The 18064-nt window shown below is 52.7% G+C and overlaps 2 protein-coding genes across 2 annotated transcripts; one reads left to right on the forward strand and one right to left on the reverse strand.

The window, feature by feature from the left end:
- Window positions 1–12738: 12738 nt before the first annotated feature.
- CHRM4 (cholinergic receptor, muscarinic 4) lies at window positions 12739–14211 on the forward strand. Its single transcript, XM_009069601.1, has one exon. The coding sequence runs from the start codon at window positions 12739–12741 to the stop codon at window positions 14209–14211; it is 1473 nt and encodes a 490-aa protein (XP_009067849.1).
- A 2503-nt stretch (window positions 14212–16714) lies between these two features.
- Window positions 16715–17751, reverse strand: MDK (midkine (neurite growth-promoting factor 2)). The gene is made up of 4 exons (XM_009069603.1): window positions 17670–17751; window positions 17408–17569; window positions 17138–17299; window positions 16715–16740 (listed from the first exon to the last, which is right to left on the reverse strand). Exons 1-4 carry the CDS (start codon window positions 17749–17751, stop codon window positions 16715–16717), a joined length of 432 nt encoding a protein of 143 aa, XP_009067851.1.
- Window positions 17752–18064: the final 313 nt, after the last annotated feature.

Below are 18064 nucleotides of genomic sequence, written 5' to 3' on the forward strand. Positions count from 1 at the left end.
GTGGAGCCGTGCAGTCCTGCCAGGGCACCGAGGCGACGTCCGGCACACCCTTTCTCTGCTCCCATCCGAACCAACATCCCTCCCGGGATCCGCGGTCCGAGGAACCTCGGGGCTCTCCTGTCACCCAGGAAACGGCCCCGTCAGCACCCTGACCCGGGTACCTGAGCATCCAGCAAAAAAAAACCCGGCAGGGAACACAGGATGGGGGTTATTTGCTCCCCTCGTGCCTCCTCTGGGAGGAAGATTGTTTTTCTGGGCAAGAAACTACCTGGATGCTTTCTTTGCTTCGCTCACTATTCCAATAAGAGCAGCGGAGACACGATCCAGTATCTTTTGGATACTATGTCCCCAAGCTGGACAAACCCCTCAGGCTCCTGTGGCTACTTCCCAAGACATGACTAGGTAGAAGTTTTCCCCCTTCTCCGCAGAGCCCGTTGCCAAGTTGGGCACTACAAGGAGGACATATCTTGCTCCATCTCCCCTTCAGTGTAGATGCCCTCTTCTCTTTAGCCCTTTCTGGTGCTGCTGGTAAAAGCAGAGCTGCCCCGTGCTCTCCTTTGGCCTATCGTGGGCAAGAGTTGGGCAGCCACACCCTTCTTTCTTCTCAAAGTAATAACATTGGCTTCAAATCAGGGAACAGTTCTTGTCATTTTTTTAAAATAGAGCAACACTGACTTCTATTCTGACCTGCTTTCAACCCCTCTGATTGTGTTGTGGCTGGATTTTTCTAGCTGGTCTTTGCAAAACGCAAGGGTAGGGAGATACTTCCCAACCTAAGGAACAGCTAGCGTTCTTCTGTGTCCTGCTGGCAGGTGAGCTCTGCTTGGGCATTTGGAGGCTCCCTGTTTTGTCACAAGTGCCTTGAGGGACCTCCAAGGGTAGCTTGGCTTTTCCTGCCACAACTTGCAGGATGAGCAGAGGGCCTGGAAGGGCCAATACCAATCCAGTTGGGTGGCTTGTAAATGCTGGGACTGTCTATCACAATACTCAGATGCCAAGGTCCTGGAGCTAGGCTTTTGGTGAAACATCACCAGTGACAATGCGCATGTTGAAATCACAGGTGACAGCAGGATGCTTTTCACTGTCACTGCTGCTGGGCATGGCCTCCTGCTTCCTAGTGCCTTGATTTCTGTGATCTGAGCATCTGCTGCTGCTCTCCAGCCTGTACTAGGCCCCCATGAAGCATCCCAGCAAAGAGCAGGACATCCAAGGGAAATCCTAAGAAATAGGACCCGTACCTGGTTCACCCTTCTCTTGGGCTGGTGGCCAGTGGTCAGAGCCCAAGGTGGGGATGGGAGCAGGTGCCTGGAGAGAGTAATGTGCAGCAGCCCCCTGGTTCCTGTGGGAGCCAAGCAAACATGTCCTTGCTCGGAGCTGGCAGCAAGTTTCCAGGTTTGCTGGATGGAGCGGAGGCAGCCTGGGAGCGACCTGGTGAGTGGGCAGAGGGAAGCTGGTGGAAGAAGGAGGAGGAGGGCTACCAGTAAAAGCAATTTGGTTATTCACACGAGGGGCATACCCATCTCAGCAGGTCAGTCTGCTTTCTTTCATAGAAGAGGAATGAACCAAAATTATTAATTAATGCTGTGATCTAATTACTCTGAGTTTGCAGAAGGAACATGGTTTTTCTCTTTTAACTGTCCCCACGAGCATCCTATAGATCTCAGGTTTTGTCATGGCTGGGGTTTTGTTGTGTTGGTTTTTAAAATACAAAAGACAAAAATCTCCCCAGGAAAAAAATAAAAAAGGAGGCAAGAAAAAAGACAAAACCAGGGAATAAAAATAGTGAGACCAAGAGGAGCAGCTGATACAGAGCAGTCCCTAGTGCACCTTTGTGTAGAGCCCTTCTCTGCCTGCCCTGTGCTGAGCCCTGGCCAGCAGCATCCACAGAGGTGAAGAGGGTTGGTGTGTGCCCAGCTGAGGTGGCAGACACAGTTCTGCAAAGGCAGTGGAGAGAGCAGTAGTGAGCAGTGAGGGAAATGGAGGCAGTTTGCAAAGGACTGTACTTTCTGCACAAACACAGCAAGAGTTTCATGTGTGCAAGCTGACCCCTTCTCCTTGGCATGATAAATCAGGGCTTTGATGGGCATCTTCTGGAGAAGTGGGTATTGTCCTTGAGCCAATTGCTGCTCAGTCTGACACAGGGCTATGTTCTTGTTGCTCTCCAGTAAGTCAAGGGAGGAGGTTTGCTTTGCATTTCAGCATCCATTCTGGGCTGGCTCTAAAACTGCATTTTTAAAAGATGTGTTTCAGGGAGATGTGAGAGTGTGGGATCTGGCACAGCAAAGAAGTGGAAGTTTTGGACCAGATCATTCCCACTGCTTCCTCTCTTCATCCCTATCCTAACATCCCTTGCTGACCACCTTAGCCTGCCTGAGCACCCGCACCCACCACAAGTGTGCCAAGGGCCAGTGGCAGTGCAGGGCTCTGCACTTGGGCAGAGTTGAAGCCTCTTGAAGATGGTGCTTGGAGCCACACCAAATCCATCCTTCTGAGTGATTTGGGTGACCAGTCAGAAAACAGACACAGGTTTCTAGGAAGACTCATGTGCTCTCCAGGACCCTGGCAGATCAGGTGGTGAAAGTCTTAATGGATGGCTGACTTATAGCCGAAGTGTAGAAGTGTGCCAGCCTTAACCATCCCCAGGAGCACTAACCACCATGACATCCCTTTAACCCTCTAGGCACAGCAAAGTCTTGCTGCATCCAGACCCCTGAGGGGTGGGGTGCCCTTGTACTATACTCAGATTAATTCATTTGCTGAAGCTTCAAGGGGGAGTTAGGCACTTCCTGGACATATGAATCTGGGTGAGCGTTCCCCAGGCATGCAAGCCCACTACACCAGTATTTTGCTGGTGTAGGAACACAGGGCAAGGTGTCTCATCTACAGGTTCCCACCTTGATGCTTAGAAGCAGTTTTATCAGCAGACACTCAATCAGTCCCTGTTCCCTGCCCCCTAGAGACATCTGGGTTTCCTCACTGTGTGTGTATGTTGGCAGCCATCCCACCTTCCCTGCAGATCAATGCGCTGGTGCTCTAGGGACTAGACTCTGTGCCAGGACAATGTCATTTGACCTGTCTTCAGACCTGGAGTCCCCTTGCACAGCAAGCATGAGCAAATGAGGCTCTGCTGGATATGATTCCCAGCCCAACCCCTTGCGTGCCAGGCACAGCTGCTCACACCTTCACCCTGGGGCTGCTCCTGGGACCCTCCACAGATGCCTTCAGCCCTGAGGCTGCACTGCACAGAAGAGGATGAATTCCAACAAAGGCTCAGTTTATACTATGTATGATGTAAGTTTGCTGAGAAAATTAACTTCACCAGCCCGTCCAAGCTTGCAAATGCAGTGGCTGCAGGCACAGAGCCTTGTCCCTCTGACAATACCTGAAACCGCTGCTGGAGGTCCTGCAAATCAGAGCTGTGGGAGTGACATCGACCCTTCTGCCTTGCTGTGATTCTGTCCCCATCACCCCTTTATGTCCTGGACAATATGAGTTCCAGTCCTACTCAGTGGTTGAGGCAGAGGCAGAGATGCCTTGCTGCCCTGTTCCCTTCCCACCCCCTGCCCCAGCATTAGGCAGGCTGAGATGTGCAGTTGCAGAGGAACCTCTCCCACCCCAGGCACTGTTTCTGTGACTCAGAGAGCTGGAGAGAGACACAGGACTGTTTGCTTGTCTTCAAGAGCCTTGAGGAGGAGTTTCATCCTAGGTCAGCTGGTGAAGGAAGGGCAGCAGCTGTCAAGTTTGTCCTTTAAAGACAGGACTCGACTCAGTGTAAACCATGGTACCTCTCACATGCAGCAGGCTCGGCCAGAGCTATCGACACATAACCAAGCTATCAAGGCTGGCTGTGCTCCTCTAGCCAACAAAGCTAGGCAGAGAAGCAGCCTCTCTGGTAACATAACTGCTAATAAATCTGATATGTTTTGTAGCACCTTGCACCTTGGCAGAGGAGGCAGCAGGGGCTGGCACCAGGTGCCTCAGCTGGAAGTGTCTGGAGGTGAAATGTTGTCAGCAGGTTTAAGGCTTGTGATGGAGTTGGTTTGCATTGGCCAGTTAGCGGGTTAATGTCTTTAGGCTCTTTAAGCAGAATTAGATTGATTTGTCTGTGGGAAACTCGACGCTCCCGTTGTGCAACACGGAGGTCTGAAAACATCCCTCTGCAAACACAATGTCCCAGGCCCTCGCATCTGCTCCAGGTCACAGGGCAGCTCTCCAGATGCATGCATGGCGCCGAGTTTCACTGACCCCTCACTTGCAGACCCTCCCGATGTTGATGTTAGTTCCCAAGTCCCAGGCAGTGCAGTGGGCTGGCTCTGCTGAGGAGGGACAAAGATCCTTGTGCGATCTTTGCATGACTGAGATGGGAAGGAGCATACTCTGCATCTTGCCGTCTCTAGTGCCTCTGGGGTAAAGTGGATCCCTTCCCTGCAGGCAGTTACATCATGTGCAGTCCCAGTTAAAGCCAAAAAAAGTGCATGCATGTGTGCAGAAAGGAGTGAAGCACAAAGAAACCCTTCTGGCATCAGCCAAAGTGAGTTGCCTGGGCTTGGGCCTGCCTTTCTGCAGCACTTAGGAGCAGCATCTAGCATGGTGGTCTCTGTGCTGCTTGCAGAACTCAGATCACCCACCAAGGCCCATAAGTGATGCTCAGCTCATGAAGTCTTCTGATACTATGTGCAGTCATAGGCAATGAGGTGGCTAAAAGCCCTCAGTGCTGCAGGGTGCTGCCTGTGGCATTAGTACGGGGCCATGACAAGCTGGGTGCCACTACCCTGTGGTGAGAGAGGTGACTCCAAGGCAGAGCTAGGCTGCCTGAGCCAGAGAGCTACAGCTCACAAAGATTTCCAGCCCCAGCACGGCTCCTGCTCTGCCCTGCCAGGAGCTGGTGGGAGCCCCCAGGGAAGGCAGCAGGGAGAGGTTTGCAGGCAATGTCTCTGTGTGAGGTCTCTCTTTATCAGAAGATTTTCTTAGGCCTCTTCTGCAGGGGAGATATGTAATCCCTCCCTGGCAGCCTGAAACTATTCCCACCTCCTTCCTCTCCATCCCTCCCCTCCTCTGTTGTTGCCATGGATGGAGATTTTCTACCTGCTCTCCTTCCCTGGCCCCCACACTTCCCATTCTGTCTGTCCATGCCCTGGGTTTTCCTGCTCACCTTCTGCTGCAGTTCCTCTCCTTCACTCTGTCCCTTCGCTCAGGCATCACATCCAACCCTCTAGCAGGTCTTGTGGCCAAGTGGAGATAATATTTTCTTTTTCCTTTTACATTACCTCCCCAAAGATTTGCACCTGCTGTCTATTCCCAGGAGGGCTGGGAATTTTCTGCCCTTGGCTCAGGCAATCATCTCTCTTTTCTCTCACCCATTGCTCAGCTGGCCCATTCAGCCTCTCAAAGCCAATCAGAGCCTCGCCCTGCTCCATAGGTCAAGGGGCTCTGGCTTCCATTGTCAGGTTTTTAAAATTTCAGATGGGCACCTAGGAGTTTGCTCCCTGTGGTGCCTCAGCTCAGGGATGAGTTACAGAGAAACAGGTCTCCTCTGTGCTCATGACACCGATGCTCTGTCAGAGCAACACTGCATCCCTGACTGTCTGAGCTGCATCCCCACCTTACGGCTTATGGGGACCCTGGGGAGTCAAAGACTGTGAGTGCAGGGTGCTGTGGGTCTCTACGTGGGGGCCAGGCACTTCTTTGTTTGGGACCAGCCCTGGCTCCTGGGATGGGGCTGGCTGGAGCCAATGTCCCAGGTGGGTGGCAGGGACCTGGCATGGGCAGCCATGGCTGTGCAAGGCAGTGGCAGGGAGAGGGGTCTTCCCTAGAACTGGCTTCCCCGAAGAGGGGCTGAGTCCTTACCCCTTGCCATCCCCAGGAAAGGCCCATGCCTGGGGCTGGGGGAGATGCTCTTTTAAGCAAACACACCTGGGGTCTTGCAACTCCTGACCCTCTAACCCCCAGTCCCTCCTCCAGAACTGTCTCTCCCACAGGTGTCCGATCCTGGCCAGTAACCTCTCCCAGGGTAGAGCCCAGTTAATCTAGGCCGTCACTTGTTGCTGTAATCCTCTCTCTCTCTCTCTCTCTCTCTTGCTGATCCTAAAGCCCTTCCCAGCAGCAGGACCTGTAGCTGCAGCAGGGTTATTTGTGTTGTGCTGCTTTGAAACAGCTGTGTTCTATTAAAGCTTCAGCCCAGAGATATAAAAGAACGTGAGCATCTCTCTGAGGCAGAGAGCATTAATGCAGTGGATGGGAGGGGAGAAGTGTGGTTCCAGTACAGGCTCAGCTGGAAGCCCAGCACCTTCTTGGCTCAGCAGCATGGGCTGAACTCTGCCACCAGCTGGGAGCTGCAGCCCAGGGGCAGCCAAGGCAGAGGGCACTGGAAGGTGGGCACTGTGTCCCCCTCAGCCCTGCTGTGGGATGCCACCGTGATGAGCCTTCTCCCCGCTGTGATGTTACCCCTCGGAGCCAGCACAGGCATGGGAGCTGCTGGGGAGCCACTGGTGCCTAGGAGCTGTGGGCTGGGTAAGGCTGGACTTTGGCTGGTGTGGCATTTACCATGTATGTTTGCTAGTAGCATTCCAATGATACAGGTTATTTACTTAGCCTAATAATTGGGTGACAGGTGGTTAATTAATTGTCAGTGACCAGTGTACTGGTAGGTTGTTTCTAGGAGTGATTTTCAATCACTTAAAACCAGTTTCTCACCACCTTGCTCCTTGTCTGGTAATGCTGTGGATGGATGGTGTGTGGCCCCTTACAAGCTGTGTATAACACAAAGCACATTAGGGATACAGGCAGGTGCTGGCAGGGCCAGTTTGGGCAGGGAATGCAGCTGTGCTAGCTGCAGAATGCTGGTGAGCCTGCTGGGCTTGGTGCTACCTACATGAGCAGCTCATAAGCCACAGGTCTGACCTGAAAACCCTTCTCACAGCTGGGTGTATGACACCTTAGATGCAGTGCTTCAGTTTTACTCTGAAACCCAGCAATAACCACGTCGTTACCAGCAGTGAAGGCAGGGGAGGCTCTTGGCTTGCTTGGGGTGGGTAGTGAGGTTGTGCAACTGCAACACTCACTTCTGGCCCCAGACACAGTGAATTTTCAAAACCTGATGTGCAAGCATGTGTCAAGCACAGGGGAGGTTCTCCAGCCCCCTCACCTCCCCCTGAAAGCTGGCTGATCCTGTGCCATGGAGCTCACTGCTTCTCTGGGGGCTCCACGAAAAGCCGTTGAAGACTCTCAGCTTGTGGGGATGGAGGAATTTGCTTTGCCTCATGAGGACCAGTTGAATAGCAGAGGAAGAAAAAGGAATAAATTATTCAGTGGAAAAATAAAATGCCCAAAACCATCCCATATGTTACTGGCAAGAAACAATTCCAATGCCATGATGGCTTAGATCGCCTCTGCAGTAGGATAAGGACTTTGGGGTCCATTGACCCTTGCTGTGCCAGAGGGGTGCAAGAACAGCCACCAGCTGAAGCCAAGAGGTCAGAGGGAGCCCTGTCATTTTAACACAGCAAATCCTGCTGGGCCCTCATCTCCTTTCTGTTTTCCTGGTTGTTGATTGCTTTCAGCATTCCCTATGCAGAGGCATGGAAGCAGCCCAACACCAGCCCTCCTCCTGCCAGGCACAGGGCCTCCCCTTGGTTCTCTCCTGTAAATTGTATTTCTAAGGTGTCTGTTCCAGGTATCTAGGAACTCTGTTTTCACACTCTGAGGAGTGTGAATCTGTCAACCAAAACAATCCTTCACTAGCTGTAAACTGCCGCCATGATTCAGGAAGTAATTAACGGCTATTAGATAATGCAATTAACACTACAAACTCTCACGCCTCCCTGAGTATCACTTCCCTTTGTGTGCATGAGCCATAAATGTTCAGCATCTTCTAGCCATTGTTTTTCTCCCTCCTCTTGTCCTTATGGTGGTGGCTGCACTAACTGCCCAGCCATGCATCACATCAGCAGTTTGACAGGACAGAACTAATCCCATTAAGATTTTCACCCTCTTGGCACTTTTAGGAAGGCCAAGACAAGCAAGGGACTGGCAGTGGGGCTGGTCTGCCTCTTTCCAACTGTGACACCAAAGGTGATGTGCCCTGGCCCAGGCTTCTGCATCCAGACAGCAAGGGGTGATATGTGCTTTCTCCCAGGATGTGCCTGTGGTAGCGGGGGCCAGCTTCTCTCCCTCCTGGAGACAGGCAGCTCCCAGAGCCCTACAGGATCCAGCCAATGGCAGCCACAGCCACCCCAACCCATCCCAGGGCTCAAGATCTCTTCAGCTTTGCTGTTGCTCCAAACCCATGCCGAGCAAAAGCCTGTCTCCTCTGGGAGCAGCTCACACTCATAAGCGTCTGCTAAAAAAAGGGTTCCTTTAATTGCTCTCCTTCCCCTGTAAATGTCTTCCTCTCCAGGCTGCAGTGTGAGTGTGGAGCCTGTTCTGCGGTGGAGATGCTCACTGAGCACGCTGGATGTGTGCACATCCCTGCTTGTTCCCAGAGACCTTGCTTCAAGTCGCATGTGGACCAGGTGTGGCTCTGCCCCTGCCTGCACCTGCTTCCCACAGCCCTGAGGCTGGAATGGCAGACAAGGAAGGAAGGGGAATGGTTGGCAGTGTCAGGAGGGACAGGGGCCGTGGAGGGACAGAAGAAGGCTGTGCAGCTGAGCAGTATAGGGTGGAGAGGCAGGGAACACTGGGACTTCAGAACTGCTTCCTCCAGGAGCTCATCCCACAGCTTGACGTGCCATGATCACATGGGTGTTTCTAATATCTGCCTCTCCCAATGCTTTTGCCATGCTGCTGGGGAAGGTGGCCAGCTCCTCCCACACAGGGAGCAAAGGGGACGGGAGGGAGTTAAACCCTCCAATCCACACAAGTTGAGTGCTCAGCAGGTGCTCATTCACTATCTGCCCCCATTGGAACAGCAGCCTGCAGCCAGTGCAGACTTTTTGGGTATGGGATGTGCATCAGCAGTCAATGACAAACTTTCCTAACAGGCTCTAAGGCAGTTTGCAGGAGCTGATGGGCTGGGAAGACTTGCTAGAATGGGCATGAGGTGTGCAACAAGGAAATAGCAGGAGCTTTCTGCTGTGCCCTTGGATGTCACCCTGTGACTGAGGAGGGGTGGGCAGCACTGTCTTTGCTTTCTTGCTCTGGAGCTGTCTCCTCACCCAACAGTGGTGGCACCCATGATTTCAGACAGCAAAGAGGACCTTACTGCCCAAAATAGTTGGACTCCACTCAAATTACAGCCTTCTCTGCTTGCATCTGCGTCTGCCTGTGCTTCGTGTCTTCATCCACGACATGCAAGATAATATATGGAAGGGAAAGGTGTTTCCCTGTCTTGATGACGTAATTGCTGAGCACCACAGCAGCCACTGAGAACCTTAGACCAAAAGATGCTATCAGTGAAGGCTTGGAGGATCCTAATGGCTTTGATGGAGAGGGGAAAACAGTTATAAATCACTGCCAAAAGTCAGAGAGTTTGCTGTAGCTGGCTGGTGCAAGCAGGTGTGGGAGAGCACCCACTAAGCATTGCAGACAAAAAATGGTGTGTGCAGGCTGAAAAGCCAATTGGTGTCATGAGCCTTTCTGAAGTGGTCTCTGGGCTTTGTCAAGGCTAAGTCTCCTCCCTGACCGCAGTGTTGTCATGAAGGTGGGGGTCAAAGAAGGATGGAGACAGGGAAGGTGATGTGGGACGGGGTCATGAGGGGAGGGAGAGAAGAAATGCTTTCTTGGAGGCGAAGGGAGTGAGAGCTGGACACTGGGGAACATAGGGGAGGCATTTAGTGGGGAGATCCCAGAGCCTGGAGAGATCCCTTGGGGTCTGAGGGCTTCATAGCATTGGGAACAGTGATGTGGCTGGCATGGGAATGGAGATGCAGTCACACTGGTGAGTCTATTGCAGCTCCACAGCTCTCCTGTGTGTTCCTTCAATCCTTGGACACATCATGGGGATGCAGATAGAGCTGGGACTGTGCCCCCACCCAGATCCTCTCCATGCAGTCTGGAGGTTCTCCATCCCAAAGGCGAATGGCAGGATCTATCCCCCATGCATGATGCATGGCTTGGTCAGCTGCTCTGAGACCTAACAAATTTATAGCATTCTTGGCCTGCTTCCAGCTACAGACTGAGCTGTCTGCCCTGCTCAGGAAAGCAAAGACCGTGCTGAGCTGTCGCAATGAGTTCAGAGAGAGTGTCAGGGGCAGAAGAATGAGACAGTGGGAAGGAGAGAGCAGAAAATGGAGAAAGAAGGAATGTCCAGTGGGTGGGGCATAGCAGAGGATAGCCAGGGCAGCTGAGGTGAGGGTGTGTGGTGTACACATCTTCCAGTTTGTACGTGTTGCTGTATGTCTGTGTTGTACGTATCTTCACACCCTTAAGTGTTTTCACTCTCCCTCCTTCCCTCACATGGGGGATTGCTTTATTTTTGCTGTTTGGTGAAGGATTGTTTTCAAAGTGAGGCTGCTCACTCACCCTGAGGCTGCAGTTGCCTCTGCCTCCTCATACCAGTTTGCAGCATGACCTCTGAGTGGCATCCAAAGGCACTCATGTGGGGCTGCACCAGCCTTTCCTCATTTTCTTGTGACCTGTACAAACAGTTTTGTGGAGTAGGTTGAGATGGACTTTTCTTTGGGCAATTGAGAACACAAGCATCTGTCAAGGCTGATAATTAATTAGACACACTTAGAAGAGGATGTCGGTTCATGAACAAAAGTGAGAAAACTGAAACCCTCATTTTAGTTGAGACGATGGAAGGTTTCTTTTCAAAATTTTCAAATTCTTCTTGGAAGAGCTGGAGTAGATGTCTGTATGATTGCTAGCTTGTCTGATCAGTTTGATTAGCTGTTACAAGAATGACAGCTAAATCTCCCCATCTCACCAAAGTGAAGAAATTAAAACTCATTTCAATTGTACTGAAACCAACCCCCAAACTGCCATGATTATGTATTTCTAAGACATTTTATAGACTTATCACCTCTTCTCACATCCCTGGCTGGGTGCCCAGGAAGGATGTCAGCAGAAACTGTTTTCCCTTTCCCCTGATCCATCCCTTGTGCTTGGAGCTGGGTGCAAAGCCGGGCAGTGCCACCAGGCTTTCTCACCCCGTCAATATCCAGCATTTAGTATCCACCAAAGGGTGCAACTTTCTTTTCAAAGAATTTTGTCTTCGTGGACTACATATAACAGGCTCAGAGGATGATGGTAGAAAGGTGTTTCTTTGTCCCTCACTCGCTTCTTTCCCCTGCATGTGTAAGAAAAGCTCCATCACTATCGCAGCTGTAGACATGCTAATGCAGGAGCTGCCTAATGGCTACATTGGTCTCCTGCTCTAGCATCTCAACAGCCATGTTTCTGTATAATTACACTGGCATCTATAGAAAGTGGTTATATTAAAACCTTGGCTGTTTGCTGATGGCAGAAATCTTCTACCTTCACCACAAATGAAAGGCAAGGGGATTTCTTTTAAAGTACTTAAAATAGATTAACTGATCCCAAAGCCTGACAGACCCTATTTGGAAGAGGTGCATGTTAATGGCATGTTTATTCATTTAGTAAAATCAGTTTTGAGAGTCCCAGGCATTCAGAGCCAGCACCCAAGCCAGTTTGCAGAGACATGCTGGGCCAAGTGCTCCTGCTGTATGGATATCCACCCACTTGCTGGCTCCTGCTGGGTTCCCGGCAGCAGCACCCATGTGGCTGGGTGGGCAGCCAGCCAGGCCCCCCGCCCCCAGAGCTGCTGGAGAGGCTAGTGGGATCAGGATGCCCCCAGCACCCAGGGTGCTGGTGAAAGCCCAGCAGATTTTGGGGGCCTGGGTGATGTGGGAGAGGCAGGTCCAATGTGTGATGTGGGACTGGGGGAAGGGGCCATCACTTTCCAGCATCATTGACTGATGGCACTCTTGAAGTTCCTTCCCTCTCCTGTGCCTACTGGGGCTGTGCTGTGAACAAGGCCATACCAAATTACTAATTTTCAATCTTGCTCGGCTTTTCAGCATCTGCATCTGAGCAGTGTTACCCCTTTGTTAGGGCTACCTGTGTTGAATAGGGTGGTGTCCCTGTTAAGAAGTTGTAGGACTCACACAAACTCGTTGGGTCTGAAGCTGTAGTGTAACTTGCTCTTTTCCTTGTCCCAGATTTTATCTTCCAGAAGGAGCTGTTTACTGCCAGAGACACAGGTAAGCCAAGCAGACCATGGCATGGGCTTTGTGGGTTAGTCCCCTCTTGGGAGCTGCTTTGGGGAGGTCAGTGGGTCATGCCTGGAGCATACCATAAACCTGCTCTTATCCCTGGGGCAGGACACTGGCTCCATGCTGTGCTGTTTTAGCAGTATGTGCTGTATGTGCATCACTACTGGGCTCTGCAGTCCCTTCCCATGCTGCAGCCCTTTGGGTTCTTTCTTTGGGCCCTCTCTGGGGCACACAAGGCCTGTGGTCCCGCTGGGATGTGGTTCCTGGCCCTGCAAAGAGGGGACTATCACACCCTGGCCAAAGGGCTGTCTCTAGCCCTGTTCTTGCTTCTCTCCCTGCAGCCTGTGTACCTCCTCTACTGCTAAACAGGAGTCAAAAAGTACTTCCAAAGAACCTCTGGGGGAAGGCTGCAGAGGCAGAGAGAAGCCCAGGAATTCTGGGAGATTTTTGAGCACTAGCCAAGAGCAGTGCCAGCTTGGGAAACTGAGGAGGCAGTAAACACTGACAGCACGGGCTGCTACGTCTGATATTCTCCCTTTCTGTCTGTGCACCCTTTCCAGATTCCATGCACAACGTCTCTGCTCAGCCCTGGCAGGCAAAGATGGCCAACCTGACCTATGACAACTTCACCCTGGGCAACCGCTCCGAGGTGGCCATCCAACCTCCCACCTACTACAAGACAGTGGAGCTAGTTTTTATTGCCACAGTCACTGGCTCGCTCAGCCTTGTCACCGTGGTGGGGAACATCCTGGTGATGCTCTCAATCAAGGTGAACCGACAGCTCCAGACTGTCAACAACTACTTCCTCTTCAGCCTAGCCTGTGCGGACCTTATCATTGGTGTCTTCTCCATGAACCTTTACACAGTCTACATCATCAAAGGCTACTGGCCACTGGGGGCTGTGGTATGCGACCTCTGGCTGGCTCTGGACTATGTGGTGAGCAATGCCTCTGTCATGAACCTGCTTATCATCAGCTTTGACCGGTACTTCTGTGTCACCAAGCCCCTGACATATCCAGCCAGGAGGACCACCAAGATGGCAGGGCTAATGATTGCAGCTGCGTGGATATTGTCCTTCATTCTCTGGGCCCCTGCCATCTTGTTCTGGCAGTTCATTGTGGGCAAGAGGACAGTCCCTGAAAGGGAATGCTACATCCAGTTCCTCTCCAACCCAGCAGTGACCTTCGGCACAGCCATTGCTGCTTTCTACCTGCCTGTGGTCATCATGACGGTGCTGTACATCCACATCTCCCTGGCCAGCAGAAGCAGGGTGAGGAGGCATAAGCCTGAAAGCAGGAAAGAGAGGAAAAACAAGTCCCTCAGATTTCTCAAGGGCCCCTTGATCAAACAGAACAACAATAACTCTCCCAAGAGGGCTGTGGAGGTGAAGGAGGAGGTGAGGAATGGAAAAGTGGATGATCAGCCATCAGCACAGACAGAGGCCACTGGCCATCAGGAAGAGAAGGAGACATCCAATGAGTCCAGCACTGTAAGCATGACCCAGACCACAAAAGACAAGCCCACAGCAGAAATCTTGCCAGCGGGGCAAGGACAGAGTCCATCCCACCCCCGGGCAAACCCAACTTCCAAGTGGTCCAAGATTAAGATTGTCACCAAGCAGTCTGGGACTGAATGTGTCACCGCCATTGAGATTGTCCCAGCAAAGGCAGGAGCCTCTAACCACAACTCCCTGGCCAACAGCCGCCCAGCCAATGTTGCCAGGAAGTTTGCTAGCATTGCCAGGAGCCAAGTACGGAAGAAACGCCAGATGGCAGCCCGAGAGAAGAAGGTCACTCGCACCATATTTGCTATCCTGCTAGCCTTCATACTCACATGGACTCCATACAATGTGATGGTACTCATTAACACCTTCTGTGAGACCTGCGTACCTGAAACAGTGTGGTACATTGGCTACTGGCTCTGCTATGTCAACAGCACCATCAACCCAGCCTGCTATGCCCTCTGCAATGCCACTTTCAAGAAAACCTTCAAGCACCTTCTCATGTGCCAGTACAGGAACATTGGCACAGCCAGATAAACTGGCACTCAGGGACCATTTCCTCTGCTCCCCACTCACAACAGTGCAGATTGTGCAGTGATTGCAGATGATGTCCTTCATCCAACACTGACAAAGATCCAAGGCACCTCTAAGCCGCAGGTCCCTCCAGTCACCCTGGTCCTGGGGACTAGCTTGGGGAGCCAGCAGGAAAGCCAGAGGCAAAAGGAGGAGATGTGGTCACAAGGAACCCTTGGCAGCTTCATGATGCTCTTGAGAGATTGGCCAAATGGCATCAGTGTTTCTCCTAAGACTGGATGCACCTTCTCCCCTAGCTGACTGTCTTCAGGGCATCAGGGCTTGTCTGCATGCAGACGAGCTAATGCTGGATGCTTTCAATAGGCTTTTAGAGCGTTTATTACCCAAGGAATGAAGAGAAACCAGAGTCAAACATTTGCTAGACATCTTGGACCAGTCTGGCTTGGGCATGCTAATGGGGAGTCCTGCTGGCCCAGCCAGGCCCCCTCCCAAGGCAGTCAAGGTTGCTTCCTAAGAGATTTGGCAAGCTCCTTCCCTTTCCTTGAGAGTGCCATTGCACCCAGGGACCCGGGGCAGAATTTTTCCCTGGGCTTTGGCTCTGCTCTCCCCTTCATGCCCCTTCAGCCTTCAACTTTGTCTGACTGGACAGACAAACCAAGCATCTCACTCCTGGGTGAGGAGTTTGAAAGCCAGTCGCATCCTACAACAATGGAAACTAAAACTGCAAAGAAAAGCAGTGATGTGGTGTAGGACTTGGCTCCACAGCCCTGGGCAAACATGGCCCCTGAGAAGTGAGCAGCAGTGACCATAAAAATAACTGTCTTTGGGAGGGATGGGAGGAGCTGGGGGTCTCGGATGGGGGGTGGGAAGAGGATCTGCAACGTAGTTGATGTGCCCTATGTCTCACCTGGGCCATGAGCAGGTCCCTGCTCTCCCCATGGAGAGTGTGGGAGACCTGATGCATAGCTCTGGGGGCAGGAGAGGACAGCAGTGGCCCCCAGCAAGAGGGTGCTCCTGGGAGGCTGAAGGAGCCGGTTGCTGAGCTTTGTAAATGGATGTAACGCTGTCGTCGGTGTTGTGGCAGAGCCCTCAGCATGTGGGCTTCAGCCAGCATCTCCAGCCTCCTTCCAGCCCACCTCTGTGTGCAACCCAGACCACCCTGGGGCTGCTGCTCCTCACCTTTTCCCAAAGCCGAGTTTCTGTAAGGCTTGGTGGACACAGTCAGGTGCAGGCAAGAGATGGGATGGGTCCACTCTAGCACTGGGAAACTTCGTGTCTGTATGTCCTTCCCATTCTCATGCCAGGGTGATGCCATGCAACCTGGAAAAGGCTGCCCTGACCCAGATGGGAACCCCTCCACTGCTGCCTTTAGGATAATTCACACAGGGGTGCCCAAAATGCCTGGTGGGCTTCTGGGTATTTTTAAGCAGTTACAACTACAGCCCAACCCACCCCAAGAAAAATAAAGACCTTGGACCAGAAACCAACAGCCATGGTGTGAGGAGTGAATGAGTCATCACCTGGGTGCTCCTTCCCAGCTTCCCAGTGACAGTTCCTGCAGCATGAGTGGCAGCCCCACCTCTTCTGCCAAGATTAAGCGGGGGCAGCCTGAAGCACTGCTGAAGAGAGGCTGTGAAGTCTAACTCATTTCTCCAGGACCATGTGCTTGTGGCACTCAGGCCATCACCACCAGCCACATGGTATCTTTACTGCTGGTCCTGGTGGGGTCAGCAAAACCAGGGTTTGCTGGGGCTTCCAGCACAGCAGCACCTTGTGGGGACAACAGGTGGGTTCTGATAGTTTTTAAAGAAGATTTTATTTGAAAAGAAAACAAACCCCATTTTCCAAAAGGAGTGAGAGCTCCCACCCAGCACCAGTGTTGGCGTGGTAAAGGCAGGGGCGCTGCATCCCCAGCAGGGACACACATGATTAGAAGTAATAAAGGAGAGGAGACATGGTGGTTCCTGGGGGCAGTGGTCATTTTCCTCAGCTGCTGCAGGTAAGTCATGCCCCAGCCAACGGGATGCTGGAATAAGCCTCCTGAGCTGAGAGCAGTCCCTAGGTGAGTACAGAGCATGAATGATGGGATTACTTAGGCAATCAATACCCAGCCCTTCCCTCTGGCACTGGTACCTGTGCAGGAGGCTCCGGGGCTTGCCAAAGGATGAGCTAAAGGCAACTCATTTGTGCTGGAGGGTTGAAAAATGTGTGTTCCCATCCCAGCTCTTCAGGCACATCCCAGCAAACCCCAACACCAGCTGAGAGGAGGTGAGCGGAATGCGTGGGCAGTGGCAGTGAGGCAGCAAGGATGGGGTCAGCCTCTCCTGCAGGGTGGGTGAGTTTGCTCTACAACACTAGTGATCAAAACAAGGCATCTGAGTGAAAGGAGGTCATGTAAAGGAGAAAGGCAAGGAGGAGGAAGACTGGAGTGTGGTCCATCTGCAGCTGGGCATCCAGTCCTGTAGGCACCTTATTGAGGGGCCGATGAGTATGCTGGCTTCCTGCTCTAGTCCTTCCTTTTACCCTTCTTTGCTGCATCCAAGAAACACAGGAGACAAGAGTTAGTGCATCTGCTGGCAGCTCACCAGTGCCCCAGACGTCGCTGTATCAGGTAGAAATGCAGCCAGCATGGCTGGCTTGGCATAGCACAGGGGTCACATCCCTGCAGGCAGACTCCCACCATGCAAAAACCATGTTTTGCACCAGTACCAGTAAGGAAAGGGGAGAAATCCCATTCCACAAAAGCTGGTCCCACACAGGAAGCAGCTGGACTTTGGGGCTGTCATATATGCTGTTGCAAAGTAAAGAACATCCTATGTAAGCCCCCACACCACCATCAAAACTCAAACCCAAGGGGCCAAGACACCTCTGAAAAACCCATGCTTGGCGTCTCAGCAGGACCCTTCTGGGGTTAGTGGTGGGAACTGACCTTTGGACTTCGAATTGATCTTGGAAGAGCAGGGCTTGGTCACATAGACAATCTCCTCACAATGGGCATTGTACAGGGCTTTCTTCAAGATGCCGGAGCGAGTCTTCACGCCTGTCTGAGCACTGCACCCTCCCCAGCTCTCAAACTTGTACTTGCAGTCAGCTGGATGAGGAGGGAGAGGCATCAGAGCTGGCCAGGGCCCAGCATGGCCACCAGCCCCAGTAAGCCCACCCAAGGTGGTCCCCAGCCACCCCACCTTCACGTACGCACCTCCAAACTTCTTCTTCCAGTTGCAGGGGATCTTGCACCTGAGCTTCTTGCTCTCATCTTTGCAAGTTCCCTCACGGTAGCCCAGGCCACAGTCCTTACTGTTGGGAACACAGGGTCCCCAACGCCAGTCCTCACACTTGGAGCCATCCTTCTTCACCTTCTCTGTGAGGAAAAGTGGAGTGGGTGCTCTCTGCTGGGACAGAGGAGCAGGCTCCAGGCTGCCCCTGCTCCACTGGCCCCCCTGGCCCAGGCTGCCCCTCACCTTTCTTGTTCTTGCCAGCCTCAGCAGTGGCAGCCAGCAGGATCAGCGTCAGGAGGAGGAGGAGGAGGCCCTGGACCTGCATCCTGCCTGGGGAGGAGGGAGAGGGTGAGGTGGGTGAAGGGGCCAGGGTGCCGTGCAGCATTCAGGAGGGGCCACGGTGGGCTGTTGGCAGTCTGCGTGGGAGTAAGACAGCAGCTGCCTCCATCACACCTGTGCGTGTGCAGGAGCCGTCTGAGCGTTAAATCAGCGGATTACAAAGCCCCGCGGCGAGGGGCGCGCTGGAGGGACGGAGCGGAGCGCAGGGACGCGCAGGGACGGAGCGGATAGCAGGGACGGAGCGGAGCGCAGGGACAGAGCGGGAACGCAGGGACAGAGCGGAGCGCAGGGACAGAGCG

Source organism: Acanthisitta chloris, unplaced genomic scaffold, assembly GCF_000695815.1.
Source record: "Acanthisitta chloris isolate BGI_N310 unplaced genomic scaffold, ASM69581v1 scaffold12292, whole genome shotgun sequence".
NCBI classification, from domain to species: Eukaryota; Metazoa; Chordata; class Aves; order Passeriformes; family Acanthisittidae; genus Acanthisitta; species Acanthisitta chloris.